The sequence below is a fragment of the Chiroxiphia lanceolata genome, chromosome 1 (genome assembly GCF_009829145.1).
Source record: "Chiroxiphia lanceolata isolate bChiLan1 chromosome 1, bChiLan1.pri, whole genome shotgun sequence".
Lineage (NCBI taxonomy): Eukaryota > Metazoa > Chordata > Aves > Passeriformes > Pipridae > Chiroxiphia > Chiroxiphia lanceolata.
Window position 1 is genome coordinate 18,504,853 of NC_045637.1, and position 26,099 is coordinate 18,530,951.

General features: G+C 38.2%; 1 protein-coding gene across 3 annotated transcripts in view; it reads left to right on the plus strand.

Moving 5' to 3' along the window:
* Nucleotides 1–78: 78 nt before the first annotated feature.
* Nucleotides 79–26,099, plus strand: part of NUDCD1 (NudC domain containing 1) — a 36,306-nt gene continuing 10,285 nt past the window's right edge. The window contains exons 1-6 of one of the 3 annotated variants that reach the window (XM_032697731.1): nt 190–292; nt 5,915–6,005; nt 9,829–9,983; nt 18,103–18,288; nt 20,533–20,716; nt 24,928–25,113. In XM_032697731.1, the coding sequence (XP_032553622.1) occupies nt 9,876–9,983; nt 18,103–18,288; nt 20,533–20,716; nt 24,928–25,113 (664 nt within the window). In that variant the 5' untranslated portion in view covers nt 190–292; nt 5,915–6,005; nt 9,829–9,875. Of the gene's footprint in view, nt 293–5,914; nt 6,006–9,828; nt 9,984–13,747; nt 13,966–18,102; nt 18,289–20,532; nt 20,717–24,927; nt 25,114–26,099 lie in introns of those variants that run through there. The other 2 variants (XM_032697722.1, XM_032697739.1) reach the window with 2 other exon arrangements.

Sequence of the window (26,099 nt, forward strand, 5' to 3'; positions counted from 1 at the left end):
ACAGCTCCCGGCGCGCCACGGGCTGGCGGCCGCCGCCGTGCTCGAACTACGACTCCCAGTGTGCTCCGCGGCTCCCGCGCACCCTCTTCCCGTGGAGCTCGGCGGCGGCTCCCGCGCGTTCCCCGCGGGCCGCGGAGTTGGCGGCGCTTCCCGAAGTTTTCCCAGAGCCGCGGGATGGCGGGCGCTGCCCACTGCTCTCTGCAGGCCAAGCGCCTGCTCCTGGACCCCAAGTTCGAGGGATACAAGCTGTCGCTGGAGCCACTGGCCTGCTACCAGCTGGGGCTGGACGCGGGTGAGCAGCGAGTGCGGGGCGGGCGCGGCGCGGAGCTGATCCCGCCGGGGGCTGATCCCGTCGGGCATCCCTTGGGCAGCGCAGTAGGCCGGATCCGCCCGCCTTTCCCTTCGTCCCCCCGGCGGTGCGGCGCGGCCCGGCGGCGGCCCTGGGTGCGGGTGCCCCGAGCTGGGACAGCCCGGCCCGCTGGAGCCCCTTGGGGGCTCAAGGGACCGATCGGCTTCTCTCGGTATAAGTGGCTGCGGTTTGACACTGGTGTCCGTTCTCCCCCTCAGCCTCGAGTTGGGTTCGTGGTGGGCCGAGGTCTCTGTAAGATCTCTGCCTGGCAGCTCCCTGGCTCTGGAAGTTTGGGCTTAGTTTCTAAATGGGTGAGGAAAGCCTTGTGCTAAATCTGATCTTAGTTTGTGCAGACGAGCTGAGGCTGATAACTACCTGAGGTAGTTCAGAGTGGAGTGTGAACGGAGAATGTGGAATTTAGATAAGTGCATGTGAAATTATTATCTTATACGAACTTCAGCAAATTAGCTGTTTTTCTTTCTTGCTCTGCCCACAGTTCAGAGATGGATCCTCAGGCTGTACATTTTATGCCCTGCTTTCTCTGCCAAGCATCATCAGTATTTGAGATACTGCTCCATTAATAGGCTAATTCACTGAGGAGTACATTAGTGCTAAGTCCTGTTGCAGATGTGCCTACAACATGCCCCTTGAAATCTTTCAGCACTCTGCGTTTATTGATTCGTGAAATTTAGGTCTTTTGTAAGGTGGATGAATCAGTTTTCTTTTTTTTTTTTATAATGCTGAGACCGTAATATGCTAATTGCTGTCTCTATATATTTACTGGACAATATACCTGTCTACAGAGTTACCCATTATATGTTACTTTAGCTGTGTTGAATACATTGTATCAGTAGTGGACCGGAAAGGTATGTTTGCCACCCTGAATTGTCAGCAGTAAGATGGAAGTTGTAGGTAAATTGTGTATTGAAGGACAAGGGAACAAACCGAGGTGGTAGTGTCTATGGTGGGAGTCGAAAATCTAATGAGTAACGTTTTTATTACATATTTTGACAATTTTACTGTAAGACTGATTTAGGTGTCACCTTTCAAAAGAGTCCAAATGTAGTTGTGTGGAGGCGTGCTGCAGTTGTGTCAAAGGTGGCAATGGTGTAGCGTAGGTGTAGTCTTTTAGTTTGTCCCTTATTTGATGTTCTGCCTATGGTCAAACAAGCTTTGTGGTTCTTGGATAGTCAGTTGTGCACCTGTTCTAAAGTGTGAGGATTACAGGTTTTCATTATAATACACAAACGATGGAGTTGCTAATGGACAGTTGGATCTACTCAGTTCTTGTTCATTCAGACATTTTAAATAATAGTTACAGTAACTGGTGTGATAGAGAATTGGTATGTGTGACTGTGTTTTCTTTCCCCATTTCTCACAGCACAAAAACCCTGACTCATTTCAGTCTAACTTACTTGTCTGTCCTACGGACTCATTAATATTAACTGACTTATTCTGTTCTCTGTGTGTGTATGTATATATAAGTACAGATGTAGGTCCTCTGGACAGTGGAAAGGTTTTGCTGTTGTTGTGTTTGGAAATTAGTAGCAGGAGGTATTTCAGACCTTATAGCTGTCTTTTAGATGTTTTGTTTTTGGTCTGCTCTTAGGCCTTCAAGCTGCCTCTTCCTCCTTGATGTTTTTTTTCTACTTTTTTCAAGGCAGTTTCTTCACAGTGCAGAGGTGTTCTGTACCTGAACTTTTTATTTCCCGGTGTCAGTGGTCTACACATGTGTTAAATTGAGGGTATCCTTCCAAAACTTGGGGTTTATGTTGTACAGGAGCAATGGGCTGAGTTGTAGAGACCATGAACGATGTGGAGGCTGTGGCTTTTTCAAATTATGGCATGTGAGAAGAAACTAATACTGTGTGAGAAGGCCAAGAATTTCTGCTTTCCAGCACATTTGTGAGTAGATTCAAAGCCTCTGAAACATGATGAAGAACTTGGTAGTTTGTGGGTTATTAAATTAATAATTGTCACTGTGTGAAAAGTTTGATTTGATTTCCTCAAAGTGAGACTGAATACAAAAGCTAAAAGAAATGTCAAATGTTTAGGAGCTCTATCAGCATGATTATTTCTGATTTTACTCAGAACTGTTTGAACAAATATGGTAGTAGAATCTGGAAGATTAATGTTAAGAGGCTGGAAGATTAATCTAAAAAGGCTGTTGAGTTTTTTGTTTGTTTTCCAGGAAAATACTTTGTGAGTGCTTGTCTCAAATGAGCTGAGATTTGAAGTTCTGCCTGTGTGGCATCCCAAATTTTATGGCAGTAAGAGGTGTGAGGTTTAGAGTAATTGAAATACATGACAATAAATAGAAATAGGTGCTCCTTCTTAAGTAAAACTGAGTTTTATCTCAGCTGTAGTTGAAGTATTTATGCAATGTTATTACAAACTTACATATTAAGTTTTAGAGTATCAATCTTTTTTGTCAATATTTGTATCTGTGTTTTTATGTTTATCTATTTCACTACTAGGTATAAAATAAAATAAAAAAAAATTGCCATATGGAATTGATGCAGGGTTCTACCACTGGAGCAGGTAGATAGCAGAACGTGGTATTGTGTGACAACTTGTGGTGATTGTCATGCTCATGTGGACAACAGTGAGCTTCGTTTTCTGACCATTGTGTTCAACTTAGTATTCAGTTCTAGTTTGCCTTCAGCTGTCAAACTGTGGTTGCCAGGAATTTGCTGTTGTCAGATGTGCAACTGACACCGAAATAAATTTTTAAAAATTATTTATTTATTTGATCTGTGGTACAAGGGAATTTTCTAGTGAATTTCTTAAAATATATGATCACAGAGAAGAAGAATGAGGGAATTCTGATACTTTTCCTTCCCCTTTAAATACTATGATTTGCATGTTCTTTTATTTCTTCCTTACTCCTACCCATTCTGCCCTAGTTAATTCTAAACTTTCACAGTCATTTCTTGTCTCATCTCTCATCCTGGTAGCATATTCCAACTAGTAATGAGTCCCACACTATTGTGCCTTTAATTCCTAACTCCTCATCCTAAATTTTGTCTATCTTTCTCCTTTTTTTTTGGTTTATTTCTATAACTTATTTTCAAACATTTTATTTGCATTGAGCTTTGTAATGAAGTTTTATGGAGCAAAAGGCACTGATATGTTTCAAACACTTGGATATTTTCATTTTCCATTTTCATTTGAAAAATTAGATATAGAAAAAAGTCTTAATGTATGGGAAATAGTAAGAAATTGTGAGCTCTTGCAGACATTTACAGCTGTAGTTGATAAAGGTTTGTGTCTCAGGCATGTGTGTATCTGTTTTGTTGTACTTTCATTTCTTGAGGGGAAAAAAAATAATGTAGAGGCAGGTTCTGCCTTGGAACTGCTGTTAAAGAAAATGATTCTTGCAGCTGGCACAAGTCAGCTTTTAAATCGAGGCATTGCTATAGTGCTACTTTAACAAATGCCTTGCTAGTTTTTGGATCTTGTTGAATTTATACCTGTGTAAATAACTTCATCAGGCAAAACCAATTTGTTACATGGTGTCCATCAGCCCGTGCTTGTTTTCAGCAAGCTACGTGTTCATTAAACAGGGTTTTTTTGTTTTTTTCTATTAACATACTTATTGCAGTAGATTAAACAAGCCTTGTACTTTTATTCAACAACAGCAATGAGATGACACTGCCATTAACAATGAAAAGAATTTTTTTAAATTAAAAAATGTTCTGGTTTGAAAGTTAACCAGCAGAGGAAACCGAGTCAACTCAAAGAGAGATTACAAGTCAGAATAACAATTTAATAAAATAATACAATAAGTATGACCACACAGACAAGCAACAGGCACTAACCCACAAAGCCCAAATGTACGACCCAGCACCCCGGGGTACAAACAAAGCGGTGCTACCTGGGCCCCCCCTTGAGTCCAAAGCAAAGGGAGAGGGGAAAAACCTGCTGGTGGGAGAGCTGCTGCAGTCCAGCCAAAAGTGGTGATTGTAGTCCGGCCGAGGGTGGTGGTGAACTGCAGTCTGGTTGAGAGCGATGAGCTGTAGTTGAGAGCGATGAGCTGCAGTCCTCCTCTGGATCCCACGAGTGGTCCCAAAGGTTCCGAAACTCCAGGTTTATATACTCTCCAGTTCAGGTGGGAATGTTCAGTCCTCCCCTCCGAGCGGGGAATTCCATAAAAGGGTGTTTAGTCCTTCCCTCAGAGCAGGGAGTTCCATAAAAGGGTATGAGGGTGCTCATTCCATAAAAGGATATGAGGGTGCTCAGGAACATTCCCCCCCCCCCCCCCTCGCAGGCCTCTACTGACAACAGTTTCTGGGAAATGGCATGGAGGGCTATAGAATACACAGTTTGGGCTATACCCATTCAGTGATGAATCGGTCCCAGCTGTTCTAACCAGGACAAAAAAGAAAGCATTAATGCAGGGTTAGAAGGATCTTTGAATGCTGATACTAGAAAATATCTTTTCTACCAGTAGATCAGTGTGTATGAAATACAAGATTGCTTCCACTGGGTGGCATTGCAAAACAAGGCATGACATGCAAGCATATATTTGATGCCACAAAATATGCTGATATAATTACTTTGCATCTTTGGCTGTATTGTAAAGTTGCTTTGGTGTATTCAGTAAAACATCTAAAAATGGAGGGCCTGTGGTGGGGATGTGTCTGATGGCAAATGTAAGACTTCTCTATTCATTTAAAGTATAAGTTTGTTGATAGCGTTCTTCATTCAGAGATTTTTTTTTTTTTTTTTTTTTTGCAGTGCAGAGCAATAATGATTATAATATCCAGTTAGGGACTTTATTATAGCAGTTAGGTTAGGGATATGTTACTGCTTCTGTTGATTGTTTTGAATTGTTTTGCATTTAGTGCTTTTGCTTTTAAGTAAAGGCATTTTGAGTGAAAATCTTTGCTTAATTATCTTTGAACTATTTTGAGTCAAATGACTTTTTAAAGCATGGAACTGGAGATAACCATGCTACTTTTCTCAAATTGTGTTTTTCTTTGTACTGGTCCAAAATATCCCACCAAACTAGGGTTGTTAGGAAATAATATTGAAAGCTGAGATTTAATTTGGTGTGACACAGTATGAATCAATGTTTCTGGGTTTTAGCAGTGCAGTTATTAGTTATTTCTGACAAATTTCTGACAAATTTATCAGAAATTTGAAAGAGGCCATGTGTCATTCTGTTGAATAGCTGCCTTTGACTGCTGCTTCTTAATTGAACCCAAACAGCTGAAGCTAGTGAATTAATTAGTCTGACTCTTAAAAAGCAAATACACAACAAAAAACTCCCACCCCAAAAACCCAAACAAAAACCCTAAAACAAAACAAACAACCGTCCCCCCAAATGAAGCAACAACAAAACAGTAAAAAATCCTGACTGAAAACCAAATAAAAACCTGCAAAACTGTGTAACTGTGAGACTGAATAAGGTGATGATCTGATTGAAATATTTCTTCTTTTCCATTTATATTAACTTATCTTTCTCTGAATTTACTTCAGTAAAAGTCTTCATTTCTTCTTTCTTTTGTCCTTTACTTTTTTTTCACTCAGCTCTGTTGGTTTTCTCTTCTTTTTTCCAAGGACCATCAAGAAACCTTCCTTGAAGGCTGTAAAAAGGAAGGAATGAACTTCATCCTAGTGTAGAATCTCCCATAAACTATCTGAGCACATGGTATGTGATAGCAGATGGCAGCTGTGCACAGATTTCACTTGATCACAATATGGGTTTCAATTAATGGAGGATGGAATAGGTTCTTTAATTGCTTCATCTTGACATATATGGAACATATATGTGTGATACATTCTGAAAGCAGTTGATAACCTCATTTGAAATGTTTCATGACAGGACGGTATACCTTTGATTGATTTCCTGGTTTAAAATTGCCTACAAATTGTATAGTCTCTGACTTCTGTTTATGTGGAATTAATTACATATTGCAATAATACAGGGGATTTGGATCTCCTGTTCCTGACCCCCCTTATTATTCAGGGCTTATTAGGACTACAGGCTGGAAAACTCAAGGACAGAGAATTTATTCAGGTTCTTCCAGCTTTTATAAAGTTCATCACATTACAATCAGCTAATCACTAGTATATTGTTCCCATAATTTTTGTGAAAAGTTATACATTCATCTAATTTGGACTGTTTTTACTATTTGTATGTGTTTTAGTTGCAGTTCTGACAGAAGCAACATATCTAGGGAAGTGGGGAGGGAGAAGTGGTGAAAGGAAGCCTTACAATTTTAGGATTTTTATGCTAAAAATCTTTGTGTTTATGCATGTGTATTCTAATTTCAGAAGGTCAGTTAATGTAGCTATGCATGAAGTAGATGATGTGCTTGATTTCACTGAAAATAATTATCCTGCATTATATTTCTTTTGGTCTTTAATTGTTTACAGAATATTCATATCTTGTCATTTCTTGTCCTGTTGGGAAAAATATCTTATGATAAAGCTTGATTATATAAACAGCTTTAAAATGCACTTTCACAATATATTCTTCTAAGTTTTTTTACAGTGTAATTTACTGTAAAATATTCTAATTAGTTAAAATAGAAAGCAGTCTTTGCCATTATGACAGGTGTATTTTCTTCTCACTCCTTTGTTGATATCCTAGCTTGTTTTGAAGGGCCATAGCTTGTGGAACAGTAATTTATTAATTGCAAAAGTACGGAAATCCCTCCTGTGTGGTGAATATGAATAATGATTTGAGCTGAGTGGAATTAATACTGCTGGTTTGCAAATATCAACAGTGATTAGGAGACTAATTACTAATTATACTGTCATTTTGAAAGCATTTTGTATAGTATGACTGGATTTTTTATTAATCAGGCAGTATAATCTTGCATAGTTTCCTAAAACCACTTTTATGTTAATAGCCAGTTTCTCTAATGGTGTCAGTTCTGAGCCGTCTAGTGACTGTCTGATCGTTGGGTTTGTGATAGCTGTGCCGTGGCACTGCCAAATGAACAGCTCTTTGCAGTAATTGGTGTTCTGACAGAGCAGAGTAAACTACTTCTGCTTCAGTAGGTTTTAAGTGGGTGCTATAGAAGAGTCTAAGAAATCTGAGCGCTGCTGCACAGGGTTGTGAGTGGTCCCTCTTATGGGGTGAAATGGAAGTGAAATGCTGGAAATATTTCCTTGCTCTGTTTTTCAGCAGAAAAGAGAAGAAAATAGAAGTTGGATGATTAGGAACTAAAATAACTGTGAACTGTTGCTATGAAAGGAATTACCCTTGCGGTGCTTTCCCCATTCTCTGGGCTTGAGTGCTAATCATCATGGACTGAGAGAGTTTACTTATAACTTTCTAAAGGATTTTGCTTGTTGTTGTTGTGTGAAGTTTTGCTTGTTGTGTGAAGTTCAAGATAAGTTTTCTGCAGGAAAGCTAAGGATCCTGGGATAACTAGTGGAGAGTGAAATGGAGTTCTGGTCTATCTGTTATTTGCAGAAGGACGGACTAGACCTCTGCTAATGTATTTTAAGATGTTGGGACTACAGCTGCTTGATCTCTGCATAGATAGGAAATAGGAAAAAAAGAGCTGCAGATAATTTAAATAAAAACCTGATTAGTCTTTGAAAGATAACCTAGTTTTGATTACTGTTAGTTGAGTAGAGGTTTTCTGTTTGGAAAAATCTTGCTCAGGTGGATGACTGTAGGTGGCATACTTCCTGCCTTAAGAAGGTACTGTTCTAGTGAACAGCCATTCTTTGCAACCTCTTTCAATTAGAAAAACTTAGCCTGAAATTTTGATGTTATGTTGAACATTCCTGAAGATTTCAGCCTCAGTGGGTGTACTAGGGACACAGGGGGTTTTTGGCTTTGATATTTTTTTTTGGTTGTTATTTTTTTTAATTACTGTGAATTAATACTGATTTGTACTGTTTTAATCTTTTGCCTTGCAAATGTTCATATCTTCGTTCAGAAATTAAGACTATGAAAGCCAGGTAGTTATATGTAGTTGTATTTCTTTTGCTTGCTATTTTCTGGAGTTACTGTAGAGCAGAATTTTTTTTCCCTTACTGTACAAACCATGTACAAACTTAGAAGTTGGTTTTACATTGTTGTTGCATATGTGTTTCATCTTGTGAGGGTTATTGATAAACTGTAATTCAACACATGCTGGTAAGAGACAGGATAGGTGTATTGGGTTTGCGTGGCAAGGTTTTGGTAACAGGGGGGCTACAAGGGGTGGCTTCTGTGAGAAACTGCTGGAAGCTCCCACATGTCCAGCACAGCCAATGCCAGCTCCAGGATGGACCCACTGCTGGCCAAGGATGAGCCCATCAGCCATGGTGGTAGCACCTCTGGCATAATGTATTTGAGAAGGGTAAAAATTGCTGTACAAGAACAACCACAACCAGAGAGAGGAATGAGACTGTGAGAGAAACAATTCTGCACATCCCAAGGTCAGTGAGGAAGGAGTGGGGAGGAGGCACTCCAGGTGCCAGAGCAGAGATCCCTTTGCAGCCTGTGGTGCAGACCATGGTGAGGCTGTCCCTGCAGCCCATGAGGGTCCATAGTGGAACAGAGATGCATCTGCAGCCTGTGGAGAACCCCATGCTGGAGCAGGTGGATGCACCCAAAGGAGGCTGCGATGCCATGGAAAGTCCGTGCTGGAGCAGGCTCCTGGCAGGACCTGTGAACTCAGGGGGAGAAGAACCCATGCTGGGACAGGTTTGCTGGCAGGACCTGTGACCCTGTGGGGCACCCACGCTGGTGCAGTCTGTTCCTGAGGGTCCTGTGGAAGGGACCCACTCTGAAGCAGTTTGTGAAGAACTGCAGCCTGTGGGAAGGACTCACATTAGAGAAGCTTGTGAAGGACTGTCTCCTGTGGGAGGGGCTCTGTGCTGGAGCAGGGGAAGAAAATGGGGAGGAAGGAGAAGCAGAGAAGTGTGATGAACTGACCACAACCTCCATTCCCTGTCTCCCTGTGCCACTGGAGGAGAGGAGGGAGAGACCAATGGGAGTGAAATTGAGCCAGGGAAGAGGAGAGGGGGGAATATATTTTAAGATTTGGTTTTATTTCTCATTACCCTGCTCTGATTGGCAGTAAATTAAACTAATTTCCCCAGGTTGAGTATGTTTTGCCTGTGACAGTAATAGGTGAGTGATCCCTTCCTGTGTTCATCTTCACCCATGAACCTTATGTTATATTTTCCTTTCCCCTGTCCAGCTGAGGAGGGAAATGACAGAATGGCTTCAGAGGGCACCTGGCATCCAACCAGGGTGAAGCCACCACAACAGACCACTGTAAATGGGAGGAGTTGTTGCACGATCAAAGCCAATGACTGCAGTGGCCTTCAGGGTGGATGACTTTCTTTCCAACTTTATGGTGAAATTTTAAACTATGTATACGTAATGTGTTTTTTTTTTTAAATAAAGCAGACCTATGGAATGAAAATGGAATCATTATTTTTAAATTATTAGTTTGAATTTTAAATTATTAATTTGTAAATAAGTAATTGTTAAAATAGTCTTTTTCTTTTCCCTCCAGCTGTAGCAGAAGTGCAACTTCATGATGATCAATATACCCTTGACCACATGCGTGCTTTTGGCATGTATAATTATCTTCACCTTGATTCCTGGTACCAGGATAATGTCTACTATGTTGATCAGTTTGGAAGGATTATGAATCTGTCAGTGACTCTGGTAAGAATAAACTTTTTTTTTAAATCATTGAATTTGAAAAGTTCCTTTGCTTTTCATAGAATATAGAAGCAGTTGGGGCCTTTGGCAGACTCTTACTGAGGCAAAATAATCTTCTAGGACTTCTTCCAAATCTTTTGAACTCATCTGGATTCCTAGCAGGAACATCTAAAAGAAAGGAACTTGCCAGGGAAAGCCTTCTGTGAACGGTGTCTTGTCACAATCTCATTTTTTGTGTTTTATCCTTGAGGTTGGTTAACCTTGGCTTGCTGCTGGGTATCCGCCCTGACAATCTCTCACTCCCCATGTTCAACAAGATGGGGAGAAAATAAGACACAAAGGTTTGTGAATATCTGCCTCACTTTTGTTTTCTGTGGGCTGCAGGGGGACAGCTGCAGGCAAACCTCTGGTCCCCCCCACCCTCTTGGCTGACAGGCTCAACTGTGCCTGATGGTGACTACCGTGGAGCCAGTTGGAAGTGCCTGTATGTGGCATGGGACAGCCCTGGCCCCTCCCCACTGAGGTCACCTCTGCAGGCCCCCCCTGCCTGCACAACACAGACACCCTCTACATTCTTTTATTAGGAGGGCGCTGTGTGTGTAAATTTATTTCTTAGCAGATAAAGGATTTTGCAACAGGCAGTAAATTGACATAAGAAATATTCTTCCTCAGAACCAATTTCAAGATAATGGCACTTGTCACAAGTTTCAGTTCCACCTGAACTGGGAAATAAAACTGATTAAACTGTGAAATAAATAGGCACTATCTTGTGTCCTAATACACAGTACAGTGCTGTTTTGCAAAGGAAACATGTTTGCATATGTATAAAAAGGAATATGTGTTCAGAAACATCAACAAGGTGTCGCATTACAAATGTACCTGGTCATATATTAGTCAAATGTATATTACAAGTAAGATTGGTTTTGGCCAAGTATAGCTTACAATTAAAATTAATTTCAGTCTTCGTTAAAACAGAAGATTGAACAGACTAAGAAGTTCATCCTAAATCCAGAGTGAAAGAACACATAGGATAACACATTATTTCCAGTTTTATTTCTTATTTTTGTTGCAACTTTGATTCTAATATAACAGTGTGTTGGTTATCCATAAAGCATGAATTATCCTTGCAACTTAGGTGTTTAGAAAGATGTCATCTGTGAAGGCAAAAAGTGTTTATAATACCTTGCCGCTTGCTCAAAATCACACATCATTGAAAAAAGTGATCAACATGAGCAGTTTTTCAGTGTTGGTTGATGAGTATTCAGGTGGGGTTTTTTTATACCAGCTTGAGGAAGTTGTTACCCTAAGTTGGCTGGAAATGCTGTATAATAGCTTCAACATTCTGCTGTTACAGCTGTTGGACTTCTTTCATTCAATAAGAAGCATTGATTGATACTTTGCTTTAAAGACCCAATGGGTAGAGTAGTGACAGGATTACTGAGCTGGGTTTTTTTGACTGGACATTTTTTTGCATCTGACTCAACTTTGTTTGCTTGATGTTTGTAGTACTTGAATATAGCTGGAAAATACTCAAAGTTTTCTCCTCCAGCAGTTAAACACTTGGATTTGGTTTCTTGACCTTAAGCTCCTCTTGCAAAGACAACTTTGTTTCTTTTTTTTTTCAAATAATTGTGCCAGGAACTCTTTTCATGCTTAATTAAAACCCTAAGTGATGTCTATATTTTTTGAATCATCTTTTTGTCATCTTTTTGAATTCCAAGAAGAATTAGCTGTGGAATACTGTTTCCATAACTTTCAGTTAGCTTCAATTCAGAACAACTGTTAGTGGCACCAGACACAATGTGGGAATTCTGTTTAAAATAAGTCAGAATAAGAAAGCAGATAAAGTAAAGAATAACAAAATCTTTTAGTGTTCTGTTTCAGGGTTTTAAATACTTATCTCTTTGTTATTCAGAGTGCAGGGTGTGGACATTTTTTCACAGTTAGAGAGATGTGTCAAATGCCTAGGTATTTTGATTTTTCATATAAAGTTTTGTATTTGTTATTGCTATTTTGTGGGAATTGCCATATGACTTATATTTTTTATTTTTCCTTTCTTTTTTGGTATATTTTGTCTTTTCTCATTCCCTGTCTTTTCCTTGGAAAATTCATTTTCATTTTAAATCCTTTATGCAATATCACGTGTTTGTACACTAAGTATCATGCTTTAACCCCAGCTGAAAACTAAGCACCATGAAGCTGCTTGCTTACTCCCCCTCTTCCATCCCCAGTAGGATGGGAAGGAGAACCAGAAGAAAGGTGAAATCCGTGGGTTGAGATAAGAACAGTTTAGCAATTTAGATAAAGTAAAATTTAATAATAATAATAACAACAAAAATAATAATGAAAAGGATGGTAGCAAAATGAGAGAAATAAACCTCAAGGAAAAACAAGTGATGAACAGTACAGTTGCTCCCCACCTGCTGACCAATGCCCAGCCCATCCCTGAGCAGTAATTGGTCCCTGCTGGACAGTCCCCCTGGGTTTATATGCTGAGCATTATGCCATATGGTAGGGAATATCCCTTTGGTCAGTTGGGGTCAGCTGTCTTGGCCATGTTGTCTCTGTTTCTTGTGTACCTCCTCATGGGCAGAGCATGGGAAACTGAAAAGTCTTTGACTCGGGAAAAGCACTGCTTAGCAACAGCCGAAACATGAGTGTGTTATCAACATTATTCTCATACTAGATCCAGAACAAAGCATTAGTATGAAAACTACCTCTATCCCAGCCAAAACCAGGACAGCATGACAAACTTTTTGTGTCTTTGGAACAATACAATTTCTTAATGCAACTTAAAAAAATTAAGTCTTACAGGCATGCCAAAGAAACTAAGTAAAATGTCGCCACTTAATTATGAAGGTAAGACATGCTTACTTAAATGGGACCTGACATGGGGCAGTCAGGAACAGTAGAGGGACTTTTTAAGCCTGTGTCTTATGTTTTACCTCTTGTACCTGCATAGCCTGGCTTGGCCTGCCTGACTTTGCCTGTGGAGGAACCATTTGCTCAGAATTTCTACACAAACTTGAAACCTGGGCTTCTTCAAAGGCTCAAAATCAGGATTAGTGTCATAGGCAGGTGAGGCAAATGAACTGTTTAAAGCAAAGGGGTAGTTGTAATAGCGAAGGCACCCAGATGAAATCTGGAATAGATGAATGGAACAACAGAGGCCAAAAGGAAGCAGAGTGCACTGTCAAGCAGTATAGAGGTGGGCAAAGTGACAATTAAAGACCAGTGCAAAATGTAAGAGAGAGACTGGGGAGTGAAAAGTAGTTAAACAAAGGAAGAATCTTTGTAGGAATTGAAGAGAGATGAAAAACTGAGTCTGACAAGAAGCTGTACCTAGATTTTTTCTCAAAGAAACTGTGTTGCTACCATTTAAACCTAATTACAGTGAGTAAACCTGACTTCTGCTAAAATTGCAGAAGTTGTTTTAGCCAGTTCTTGCTGGTAAAATACATGACCATAGAACATCTCTATCCCCTCATACTTCTGAAGCAGGGAATTATTATTAACACCAGTTAACAAGCTGGTAAACAAAGAAACAGTGAGTTACAAAGCAAATCTGACACAGAAGGGTTTTGAGGGCAGGTTTTGTTTCAGCTTCAAGGAAGACCATCCTTTTCATCATCAGAATGAGATTAAAAACTGTTCTAATAAATGCCTAGGTTTAAATTATTGTACAAAAAGGTTGTGAATAAGAGCATTTCCTTTCTTGCCTATTGAGAGAAAGGCTTTGTAATGAAGATAATTTTTCATTTTTTCAGATCTATTGAGTTCTGAAATTCCCACTCAGTGCTGATAAATCTGATGTGAGCTTTGAAGACAAAGTAGTAGATAATTCTTTTTCTAATTGCATCCAAAACTCTTTGAAGCTTACTGTTAAGATTCACTTGAAGGCTAACAAACATGTGGTCTTCTGTAACGTTATATAATATAGCCCTGTAAATCACTGTTAAGAGGAATGCTGCTTCTTATTTTCATGATAAGATACATGGGATTTTGACTTTTTTTTCCTAGGCTCAGTAGTCATTGCTAGTTACCGTGGAACAACTTCATTGTAGAAAAGACTCCTTTCAGTGAAATCTAAAAATTAAGTAAAATATGAGTAAGCCAAATTCTTGATATCTAGTGTTTGTGTGATTTTTTTTTTTTGGGTTGCAGGTTTGGTCTATTTGCTTTTTTTTTCATTTTAATTCTTTCATTCTCCCCTACTGAATGTGTTAAAATCATTAGAATAGTTCAAGGGGTGTAATGATACAACTGAATCTACAAACAGACCCTGAATGCTTCCAATAATTAAAAATCAAATTTGCATATTTTCCATTTCAGGTTTCATAACCTTTATGTAGCACACAGTAATCTCTAATATGAATTCAAGTAGGCCCAAAAGGCAAGCAGGCTATCTGCTTGTTATCTGGTCTTTTTTTCCTGTTGCTTATTAAAATGGTACTTACCCAAATCCAATATCTCCTGCTTACCTTTGAACATGTGTTAAATGCACATCTGATGTTACTAACATCTGGAAAGCATGAAGGATTTGAAATCCCCTCGAATGCTGGATTCTCAGCAAATGAGACCATGGCGTGCTTTGCATTCACAAGTGTGCTCTTTCTGTATCTATGCACATGCCCAAGTGCAAAGTACTCTTTTAGAGATGGTGATTTGTATGTGTATTTTTCACTGCTTATTTCACAGAGCAGAATAAGTGAGTTTCTTTTGCAAGAAGTAGATATGAATACAGATTATTCCCCCCCCAAGCTACTGATAGTTTGAGAGAAAATAGAGAGACAGAAGATGATTAGCCAATTTGCAGCTGAATTTAGCTTGTTATGTTTTCACTGCTACTTCTTAGTCTCATGCCTTATTAAATTAAGGATGAGCCTGAGACTAAGACATATTTTGTGTGGCAAAAGTAATTACTCATTTCCCTCCTAGGTTTTCAATACAAAAATATTCTTCTGTTTGTGCTTCCTTTTGCATACTTGTAAATGTCTTCAAAACTGTCCCTGTAATATTTTTCAAATTCTGTTTTTTTGTTTTTACAAATATATTTCTACTTAAATACATTTTTTGTGACACTAATGCAGATTTTAGTAACAAGGGAAGGATTTCCTTTTTAAACAGAGGTTTCTGATTTATGGAGCTTCAAAAATAGTTGTAGATTAGCTGACTGGAAATGAGCCTAGTGAAATAAAACAGAAAATAGTTTAGCTCTATGACCACTAGTTATGTTCTCAACATAGTCTATTTGTTGTTGGATTAAAAAGATAAATTGGATTTATAAAGGGAAATATTGATCTTTAAAGGCCAATCAGGCAGTTGTTTTTTTCTCCAGAGTTGAAGATGTATGAAACCCATTGCATCTAATTTTGTTTCATTTATGATACATATGCATATATATATATAAAAAACTGACTATGACATGAGGGGAAAGGACTATAACTTAGTGAGAAATGTTCTTCTAAGATATAGAAAAGACACAACAAGAATTCCTTTGTTTTCTTATCACTGGAAGACCTATTTGACGTCTTCAAATCAGATCCTGAAGTCTATGAATCAGTGAAAGGGACAAGGTGCTAAATATGGTGTGGAGTTTATTTTAGAATTATAGAACAACCCAGATTGGAAGGGATCTCAAAAGATCATAGATTTCATGGCAAAAGGAACCTAGATGAGATTATCTAGCACCCTGTCCAGGTACATCTTGAAAACCTCCAGTGAGAGAGATTCTACCATGTCCCTGATGAGGTTATTCCAGTCACAGATTGTTCTTGTTCTAAAAAAATTCCCTTATGTCTAGATGAAGCTTCTCCTGGTGTACCCACACAGATCCTGGCCTGTACTGGGCTCTTTAGTTGTTCCAATCCAGGTGCAGGACCTTGCACTTGTCTTTGCTTATCTTTGCAATGTTCTTGCTATCCCACTCCTCCAGGCTGACTGGCTCTCTGTGCCAGATGGCTCTCCCTTATGTCTGTGTCACCACCTGGTTTTGCATCATCAGCAAATGTGGTGAGGATGCTTTCAATCCCATCATCCAGATAATTTATGAGGATGTTCAACAGTGTGGGACCTGGTATCAATCCTTGAGGGACCCCACTTGTGACAGACTGCCAGCCCATTTTATTTAACGGCTGATTAGTTCAGTTGAAAAACTTCAAGCAATTAAGTTCTATTTCATTTATTTGAAAGATTGTAGAGATGTGACTGTGATCTTACTGAATCTTCAGTTTGCTTCTTATATTTTTCTGTGAGAATATTTTATTTGTGCTCTTAATACTGCAGCCTGATCAACATCATGAGTAGCAGCTCCAGCTGTATTGCTGATTAAGGATGTCCTGACTGTTTTTTTTAAAGTGTGATGCCAAGTTCTTTTCAAATCATAAAGATTTTGTCAGGTTTTTTTCCTCAACAAGCCTCTTGGGTATTCAGAGATTACTTCAACACGAAAAAAGTAGGTAAATCTTAGTCCTAAGAAGGCATTGCTGGCATTCCTTGAACCAAATAAGGAGCAGAGTTACAAAGCCTTACTCAGCAGAGAAGGAGCTGTATGTGAGAGTGAAGGCACAAGATAAAGAATAATCCCTAAAAGATACCCCGTAAGACATACTGCTGTACTTAATGAAAATAGTTGGAAATCCAATTTTCAGCAGGAAAGCCATTTTTCTGTTAGAATTAGCAGGAAATTAAGAACACATCACAAGACTAAAGCAGGACTTCTGAGAACAATTACTGGAAATAAAGATGAAGTTGGTTATCTAGCATTCATTTTGCACTATTATTGAATCAGGTTTTGTGTAAAGATAATACAGAAGGAAATACTGGGTTTTGTTGTTTTTTTTTTTTTAAATACAGTGGTATGTATAATTTTTTAAAAATCTGCATGTCTTTATTGTTCACTGGAGAATCATATCATCTGAGCAATTTGTTCACTGTAGTGTCTGTTTATTCATGCTCAAAAACTATCTGTAGTTTTGCTTAAGAAAGATTGCAGTGTGCCACTGCAAGAGAATGCTAAATAAAGTTATCCTGATGGGCAGTAGAATCATAAAATTGTTTGGGTTGAAAAACACCTTTAGTATAGAGTCCAACGAATCACCAAGCACTGCCAACTCCACCACTAAAGCATGTTCCTAAATGCCACGTCCACGTGTCTTTTAAATACCTCCAGGGATGGTGACTCCACGAACTTCCCTCGGCAGCCTTTCCAATGCTTGACAACCCTTTTGGTGGGGAAGTTTTTCCTAATACTCAATCTAAACCTCTGCTGGTGCAGCTTGAGGCCACTACCTCTTGTCCTGTCACTTATTACTTGGGAGAAAAGACAGACCCGCACCTGTCTACAGCATCCTTTCAGGTAGTTGTAGAGACCAATAAGCCCCCTTTTCTCCAGACTAAACACCCCCACCTCCTTCAGCTGCTCCTCATAAGACTTGTGCTCCAGAACCTTTACCAGCTCTGTTCTTTGCTGGATGTGGTCCAGCACCTCAGGCTTATTTCTTGTAGTGAGGGGCCCAAAACTGAACACAGGATTTGAGATGCAGCCTCGCCTGTGCTCAGTGTAGGGAGACAATCACTGCCCTGGTCCTACTGGCCACACTATTTCTGATACAGGTCAGGATGTCATCGGCCTTTTGGGCCACCTGAGCACGCTGCTGGCTTATGTTCAGCAGCTGTAGACCAGCACCCCCATGTCTTTTTCCACTGGGCTGCTTTCCAACCTCTCTTCCCCAAGTTAATTTATTTTTAAGTCTCCATGTTTTTACTGCAACTAGAATTATATGAGGTAAGTGATTAATTATATGGGAATGCTAGGGGAAAAGAAATGAAAAGCCTTGATTTAATGCAAAATATAATTAATGCTGTAAAATAGAAAGAAAAAAAAAAAGAGTGCTGAATTATCAATTAGGGAACGCTCACAGAAACCAATTTATTGAAATTCCACCACCTTTTCCACATATGTGGGAATTGCCCTTGCTAGCTACTTCTTTCCAAAAATGCTTAATGGCACAAAGAAGCTGGTACATTGCTGCTGAGATTTGGTATTCTTAGTTTGTCTGTAATATTAACTGAAACTAATAAATACCTCACCGACTCTTAGTTCATGACTGTTTGTTTATAGGACACTGCTCTACAAAAACCAAGAGAAGTTTTCAGGCTGCCTTCAGACTTGACTGCGTGTGATAATCGCCTTTGTGCCTCGATACACTTCTCATCCCCCACACAGGTGACCCTTTCTGATGGTACAGGAAGACTGTATTTAATTAAATCAGGCAAACGTGGAAACAGTGCATCTGAAAAGTGGGAGGTGAGTCCTGCAATAACATATTTAGGAGTTGTATGTCTACCAAGTAATTCTTATTGTCACATTTCTTATGAGAATTGCATGTATGTAATGTGTGAAGAATTAAGCTTTAAATCATAACTCTGTAACACTGATACAGAAATATGTTCTAAATTACTAAATGATTTCTTCATAAACAAAATGCCTGAAATTCAAGTTTTTGAAAGGGAAGAGCCTTTTGACTGAAGAGGAATCTAAGTAAAAAGGAGTGTTTCTGAAAGGTGGTTAGGTGCTTATCTAGCTAAACTTTTTCTGAAAAACATTTCTCCTTTCCTTTCTCCATTCATATGTGTCTGTCTGGGATTCTCCTCACACTTTTCACCTCTTATTGTTTAGTCTTTCCATTGGCCTGTGGAATAATATATTTTTTTTTAAGTTTGAAATTATTCTCAACCAAGCTAAAAACTATGTTAATTTTTAAGTTACAAGATTTCTGGTCTGCATGATGTTTTTCTCAGTGGATGTAACTGTGCTTGAAATACTCACCATTTAATTTGCCCCATTTTAAAAATACATCCACAAAGACTAAAATAAAACTTGAACAAAAGTGCCTATTAGAAGCTTTGATAAGTAACCCTGAGGGTTACTTTAAAAGTAGGTATAGTGTTTAAGCAATATTATTTCTACCTCTCTCATAGGGCTCATTCTTCATAATGTGTACTTAACTCTGGAAAATAATTGGTGCTTAAAATTTTTATTGAAAATTGTTGATTGTATGTTTCTTATGCTGAATTTTATGTTTCTTATGATTAAATTATTTACATAATTAATTCTTTTAAGGAGTCTTGATAAGTAGCATTTTTTTTTTGTATCCATATCAAAGTAATCTCTACATTAATAATGGTATTAGTTATTCTCCTTGGATACAACAAATATAAGTAAGTTACATTCCTACCTGAAACTGTGAGTCTCCTGTTCAGTGGTGCACTCCTCTTTTTTCATGAAAGTTGAATCTGTTATGATGTGCCTGCACTTTGCATCTATTTTCTTAACTAGGGGGAAGATTCCTAAGTAATCAAGGATGTTCTTCCATTGGCAGAAATATAGGTGTATATAGTGAAGTGGAAGAGTTCAGGATGATGGATTAGCTCCTTTCCCTACACTTTTTTTTTTTGTTCTTTGGATGCTTGGTAATAAATACCAACTGGTTTTTATTCTGTTCTGTATGAGAATGCTGATACGCTGGAGTTACAAGTTACATTGGAGTTGCCAGTGTAACAAAAACATGAACTTTATATGTTGAGGTTCTGTCATCGTTTAAATTGATTTCCTGGGTATGTAGAGCACCCAGTGGTTTTTCTGAATGGAAACTTTTTTTGAGAAAAGCTGAAATACACAGTTTCTAGAATTAAAACTTCCTGTTATACCAAATGCTAAATATCTTGTGCTACAAAATGTGGAGTCCTTCTGTATTTAATTATTTCATGTTCACAGTGATGCTTATTAGCCTTTCAGTATGGCAGTAATACTTATCTACTTGGCCTATCAGATATTGGATGGCCTTTTCCTATCTGTATATATAAATAAAAATTAAAAGAATTCTAACCCCAGCTTCTTAATTTCATTGTAGGTTTTTCTTTTTTACTCTCCTTCATAGTACTTCATAAATAAGGAGAATGGAATCTCTTTGCAAAAGGTAGTAGCCAAATAAAGAGACTCCTCCTCCCCTTATTTTTGATAATTAAGCAGATCCAGTGATGCACTGGACCTTTTTATCTTCATATTTGCACATGTCAAGGTCTACAAAGATTTTCAGAATGTTGGGGTGTCTAGAGAAGCAGTGAGGGCCTTGGGCAAATACCTCTATTTTCATCTTGAGCATGAGACTGTTTCCTCAGTTGATAGACAGTGTTTATGGATCCTGTTGTGCTCAGGATCCATATGGATCAGTTGTACCTCCACATATGTGGTAGTAAACAACCATGATGCAGACGGGTTTGGAGATCTTTGTGCTTTGCTTAATAGACCCTTATAATGATTGTATGATATAAACAATAATAACTAAAAACATTTGAAAATAGTATTTTGGCAGTCACAGAAGGAGGAGCCAGAAATGTGTGACATTCATGGATTCATATTGGCAGAGAAGTTTGTGGGAGGCAAACTGCTACTAATTTGATATTCACTGAAACCTTTCACTGCTTCCTGTGAAAGATCAGGGCTTCCAGGTTTAACTGTCTGACTTTTTTCTATATTTTTGTCTTCTAGATTGTGTTTAATGAAGAACTAGGGAGTCCATTTATTATAGCACACAGTGTTTCGTTTGTAAAATCTGATACAAATTCACTAGCTGTTCTGCTGCTTAGGGTAGAAAAAGATGAATTGGACACAAAAGGAAGTGGATTTCATGTTACCTTGGAATGGGTTACGATTGCAGAGATAAGCAAAGAGGGTAAGTGTTTTACATTTATATTACTGGTGATTAATGTTTAAAAAATAAAAATCGTGCTTTTATTTTTTGTCTTAGAAGTTGCTTTTCCACAACTGCTGATATTTCCTTTCCCCAAAACTTCAATTTAGATTTTACATAGGTAATTTTTTCTTACATTTTGGGATCAAGCTATTGGTTGTAGGCCTAAATTCTGACAGACATTTGGAAAGCAGGAAGAAGTAAAGTTTTATGTATGTGTAGTGAAGATAATTAGAAAACAAGATAGAACTTTACTTTGGTGTTATGAAATGAAATTTTGTTTTAGCTTGGTCTTGTAAAATCGAGGTTATACAAAACTATTCCGAACTAATCTCTGTTTTACTTTTCAAAATGTTGTACAGCTGGATATGTGTCTTTGGTTATGGATTTTCTTGGTGTTTTTTTCTAGCTTCCAATTAAGGACATAGTGGGATTGGAATTAGTATGAGATAAATATAACAGCTGTAACATAAAAAAATAACTGCTGCATATTCTAGGTTTTCCTGCAAGAAGAGTATGAAGTTATTACGTTAATTTTAGAGGTACACATTAAAAACATATTCATTAGTGTATTAATACCTATTACTATATTATCCTAATAAAGTTTGGCAAATGGTACTTTATGTGTTCAATATGACCATATATACATACATTAATATCATGATTTACATAAAGGGTGGAAGACCCCATTCTTCACTATCTGATTTAAAGGTGCGTGGATTAAATTAATATACCTTCTTGGCAGGACTGTGATTTATGGTCTTGCTCATTATCTTCCAAGAAGTATAATTTTGATACCGATAGAAACAAGATCTTTAAATACTTGAACTAAAGCAGTTGATTGCATCCTGTGGTGTTAATAGTCAAATGTTACTCAATCTCCTACATAGGGATAGAATAGAATAGAATAGAATATTTCAATTGGAAGTTACCTACAACAATCATCTAGTCCAACTGCCTGACCAATTCACAGATGATCAAAAGTTAAGGCATGTTGTCAAGGGCATTGTCCAAATGCCTCTTGGAGCATCAACAGTCAGTCTTGGGGCTTCAACTACCTCTCTAGGGAGCCTCTCATTAAAGAAATGCTTCCTAATGCCCAGTCTGAACTTCATCTGGTGCACCTTTGAACCATTCCCACATGTCCTGTCACTGGATACCAGGAAGAAGAGCTTAGCCTTTTGCTCTCCACTCTCGCTCCTTAGGAAGGCTGTAGAGAGCATTGAGGTGGCCCCTCAGCCTCATTTTCTGTGAACTAGACAAGCCTGAAGTCCTCACCCACTCTTCATAGGATATTCCTTCCAGCCCTTTCATCAGCTGTGTTGCCCTCAGTGACTTCATCTATGTTTTCTGCTATTGAAATCTTGGGTGATGCCAATATATCTCAGAGAGACAGAAAGCCACATGAGGCTGACTGCCTTATGCTTTTGTGACCAGCTCAACAAGAAAAAGAAACCTCTGAACATTACTGGTTATAACTTAGAAGACAAACTAAATCAGTAACACAGTCAGTCTAAACTAAGACTGTTGTTTAGTGAAAGCAGTAACACAAATTTTTATTATGTTGTCTAATAATGTACATTTTCATGAACAAATTCTTTTTAACAATGTGGGTTTTATAACTTATGACAAATAGTCATGGAATTCATAGACGTGGATTTAAAAATCATTCAAAAAGTTTTGCTAGTTTTCCAGCATTTCCAAGAAACAGACAAAATTTTTGAGATCATTGTCAGTAGAGATGTAAATAACACGATTCAAAGCAAACTGAAGAGAAAAGTAAGTTTTGAGTTAATTTAAATAAACAACTCAAAAATCAGACTGATGTATGAACCAGTCTCAAAGACAAAACTGTTTTGAGGAATTACAATTCTTTTCATCCTCTTTCATCCATAGTCAATTGCTATGCTTAACTTTTCTTGAAACTTTGCCTGTGGGTGCAGTTTATCAAATCATATCGTAGTAAGAGTAAGTAGTTAATCAGCAAGCCATTTCTCAAATTGCCAAAATCTGTGATTCATCAAAGCAAAGCCTTAAAACATAGTTATGTCTCTTGACACTAAAAACTGGGAGAATCTCTGCCATGTCTGCTTGGCCAGACAAAGTAGTCACACCCACCACTATTGTATTACCTAAGAACAAAAAAAAACGGAAGTATGAAAATAAATCAGAATGGAGGGAGCGGTTAGGTCTGTTCACATCTTATGTAGTACCTCAGAGGACTGTAACAAAGGTATACCCTTTCAAACTTTGTTATTTTCTTCAGCTAACCAATGTTTTAGGAATCCTCACTATAAAAGCTTGAAATGAAGAACCACCTTGCTGCTTTATCAGGCTAAGAAAATGTGGCATTAGCTTTCTTCTGACCTTCTCTACAAGAAAAATCATTCAGTAAAAACTTACCAGAAAGATCATAAAGACTTACTTAAAACTTTTTGAAGTTCTGATGTTTGATTAAAAATACTCTACAAAGGTTTTGTCACACAATGGTAAGTTGTGAGATTGTAATGCCTTTTAACCAGTGAGCAAATGCTGTAGGAGAGACATACAAACTAATTTGTTATGTTTCAGTGCATGGTTAGATTCTGTCAGTTAAAACAGCTTATTCACAGAGTGGCTAACTGCCCACTGCAACAAAAACATGCTCCTTTTGGTTATGTATCTAAGCCAAAGTAATTTGTTAATGTTATAAAGCATGTTACCCTCTTGCTTGGAGTCTTCTGATTATATGGATCTCTTACTCTGTCTCTAATTAGAAGGGTAGAATCTCTTCAATTAATGCTGCGTTCCCTCCAGTCCAACCAAAGCTTCTAAGAAAGAGTGGTACTTTAATTAACACCATTAAGTATTGGAGTTACATTATAGTCCAGTTACTAACCTTTAATCCACTTCTTGCTTAGCAAAGAAGGTAACCAATTGAGAGGATTTAAATTATACCTGGGTTATCCATCAGCATCCAAAGGAGAGCAAGGAAGATGGTTAAAGGCCTTGAGGGGAAGCAGGCTGAGGAAGGGCTGAGGTGTCTTGTTCTGTTCAGCCTGGAGGAGACTGAGAAGAGACCTCAGTCTACAACTTCTTTGTGAGGAGGAGGGGCAGACGCTGATCTCTTCTCTGTGGTGACCATTGACAGTACCTGAGGGAATGACCTGAAGTTGTGTCAGGGGAGGTTAAGGTTCAGTATTAGAAAAAGATTCTTCACCCAAAGGGTGGCTGGGACCTGGAACAGGCTCCTCAGGGAAGTGGTCACAGCACCGAGCCTGACAGAGTTCAAGAAGCAACTGGATGATACTCACAGGCATATGGTGTGATTCTTGGGGATGGATGGTCCTGTGTAGGGCTAAGAGTTGAATCTGATGATCCTTGTGGGTCCCCTCCAACTCAGCATATTCTGTAATTCTGTGATTATTATCTGTGTTCTCCTATGACTTTGATGTTTCTCTACGTTTAACATTGAGGTCAAACAGGAACCCATTTTGGAGAGCTAGGGGGACATAGAGGATTTTTACCATTATAATCTCTTCATATCTGCTAATGATTTCCCAATTTCTTGCAAGTAAAGTCGTAACTACAAGTACAGTGATTTCTTTTAATGAAGAGATGAAGCAGAAATGTGAAAAACTAAACAATTCCTGGGGATGATTTTATCACCTGTGACAATTTTATCAAGTTGTTCGTGAAGACTGTGGGCAGTAAGATTCTGATAGAAAAAGAACAAATGTGCTAGAACCTGTGACTTTACTGGTGTTTGGAGTCAGGAGTACCCATGTGTTTCAGAGCACAGTAGGGAGTGACACAGTCCTTGATGCCAGTAGCTGACATCTGGGACCTCCCTTTTAGAGAGCAGTGCCTTAAAAGAGTTGAGGAATATGGGCATTTTCCATTATGAGTAAAGTATTACCACTAGCTATTTCATTGTTTCTCAGGTTTTTACAGCAGCTTGAAAATTATTTGGAAAACTTGTTTGTACAGAGATTGTGCTGGGCTAGCTGTGATCAACAAAGACATCATAAATAAAAAAGGCAATCTTAGAATAATCCAATATTTAACAAACTCATTGGGAAATAGAAATTTCCTTTTAAAATACGGTACTGTGATTTAAGCAGTAGATTTGCATAGTGGTTTTGAGTGTAATGTGTTTCTCAGATAATAATTTGTCTTCCAGAAAAATATTACCACTTTTTTTTTTTTAATAGGTGTTCATAAATATGAAATCATTAAAACAAGAGTTTTACAAGGAAAATCAGTCCCCCATTATGCAGCAATAGAGCAAAGTGGAGATGGTCTAATGATTGTTTCCCACAAACCATTCAAATTTATGGAAAGTGAAAGTGACAAATTAGAAGAAAATGATGATACAAAAATATTAAATGAAAAGAAAGGTAAGACTTATCTGGCAAGTTATGTAGGCTGCTCTCTTCTTTGGCTTAGAAAATATCTTGTCAGTTTAGCATTTGTTTGGAAACTCTAGCTATAAATGTTTGTTTTAGTATCTGTCTTCTAGACAGATTGGCTACTTCTTCTGTTTGTTTGTTTTTTGCTTAAACCTATATGAGGTGCTTTTTTGGATAGGAGACACAATTTTTCTGTCTTAAGAAAGAGGCTATTTTGGAAACAGAACTATACTAAGTATTTGATAGTAGTTGGATTGGTAACACCTAAATTTATGCATCTGGCTGAAGTACTCAAATTAAGAAGCCAATCTTAATTCTGAAGGCTGTCATGTCTCAGATACTAATAGCTTCTGCAAAGTATAATTGTAGCACCTGTGACTGATCCATTGCAAACAGGAAACTCGTGGCAGTGGGCAACAGAGCAAGAATCCTTCCAGTGTCACAGTTGCTGGTATGAAGCTTAAATCAATAAAACCTCGCGTTGTGTTGCGACAACTTGAGAGCTCCCAAAGGGAGCCAGTACTGTACTTTTTCTCCAAATAGAAAGGTCACTCATACAAGATTGCTCTTTAGAAAATGTATTCATCTGTATTTGTATTTTCTGTGACCAACTGTGCACTACCCAGTCATGTTGCCATAGCCTTCCTTTTGTATAAATATTTCCCTTAAAAGTCCACTTCTTCTAGTAGCTTAATAGTAAAGAAAGATATCAGACAGATTTTAGACCAAGTAGAAAAAGTCAATCACTACTTCTGGACAGGCAGTTTTATTTCATCTCCATTAGCTGAGGCAGATTAAGACTACTTGGTCTTCCAAAATAATTTCTGTTGAATAGTCAGCATAACCTCTGGCAAAATATGTAAGAAAACATATTCACATCTCTGAATGGCATATACTTCTGAACATTCAGTAGCTTATAAGTACCACTGCACCTGATGTCTCTTCAACCAGATTATTAATCAGTAATGTTTCAG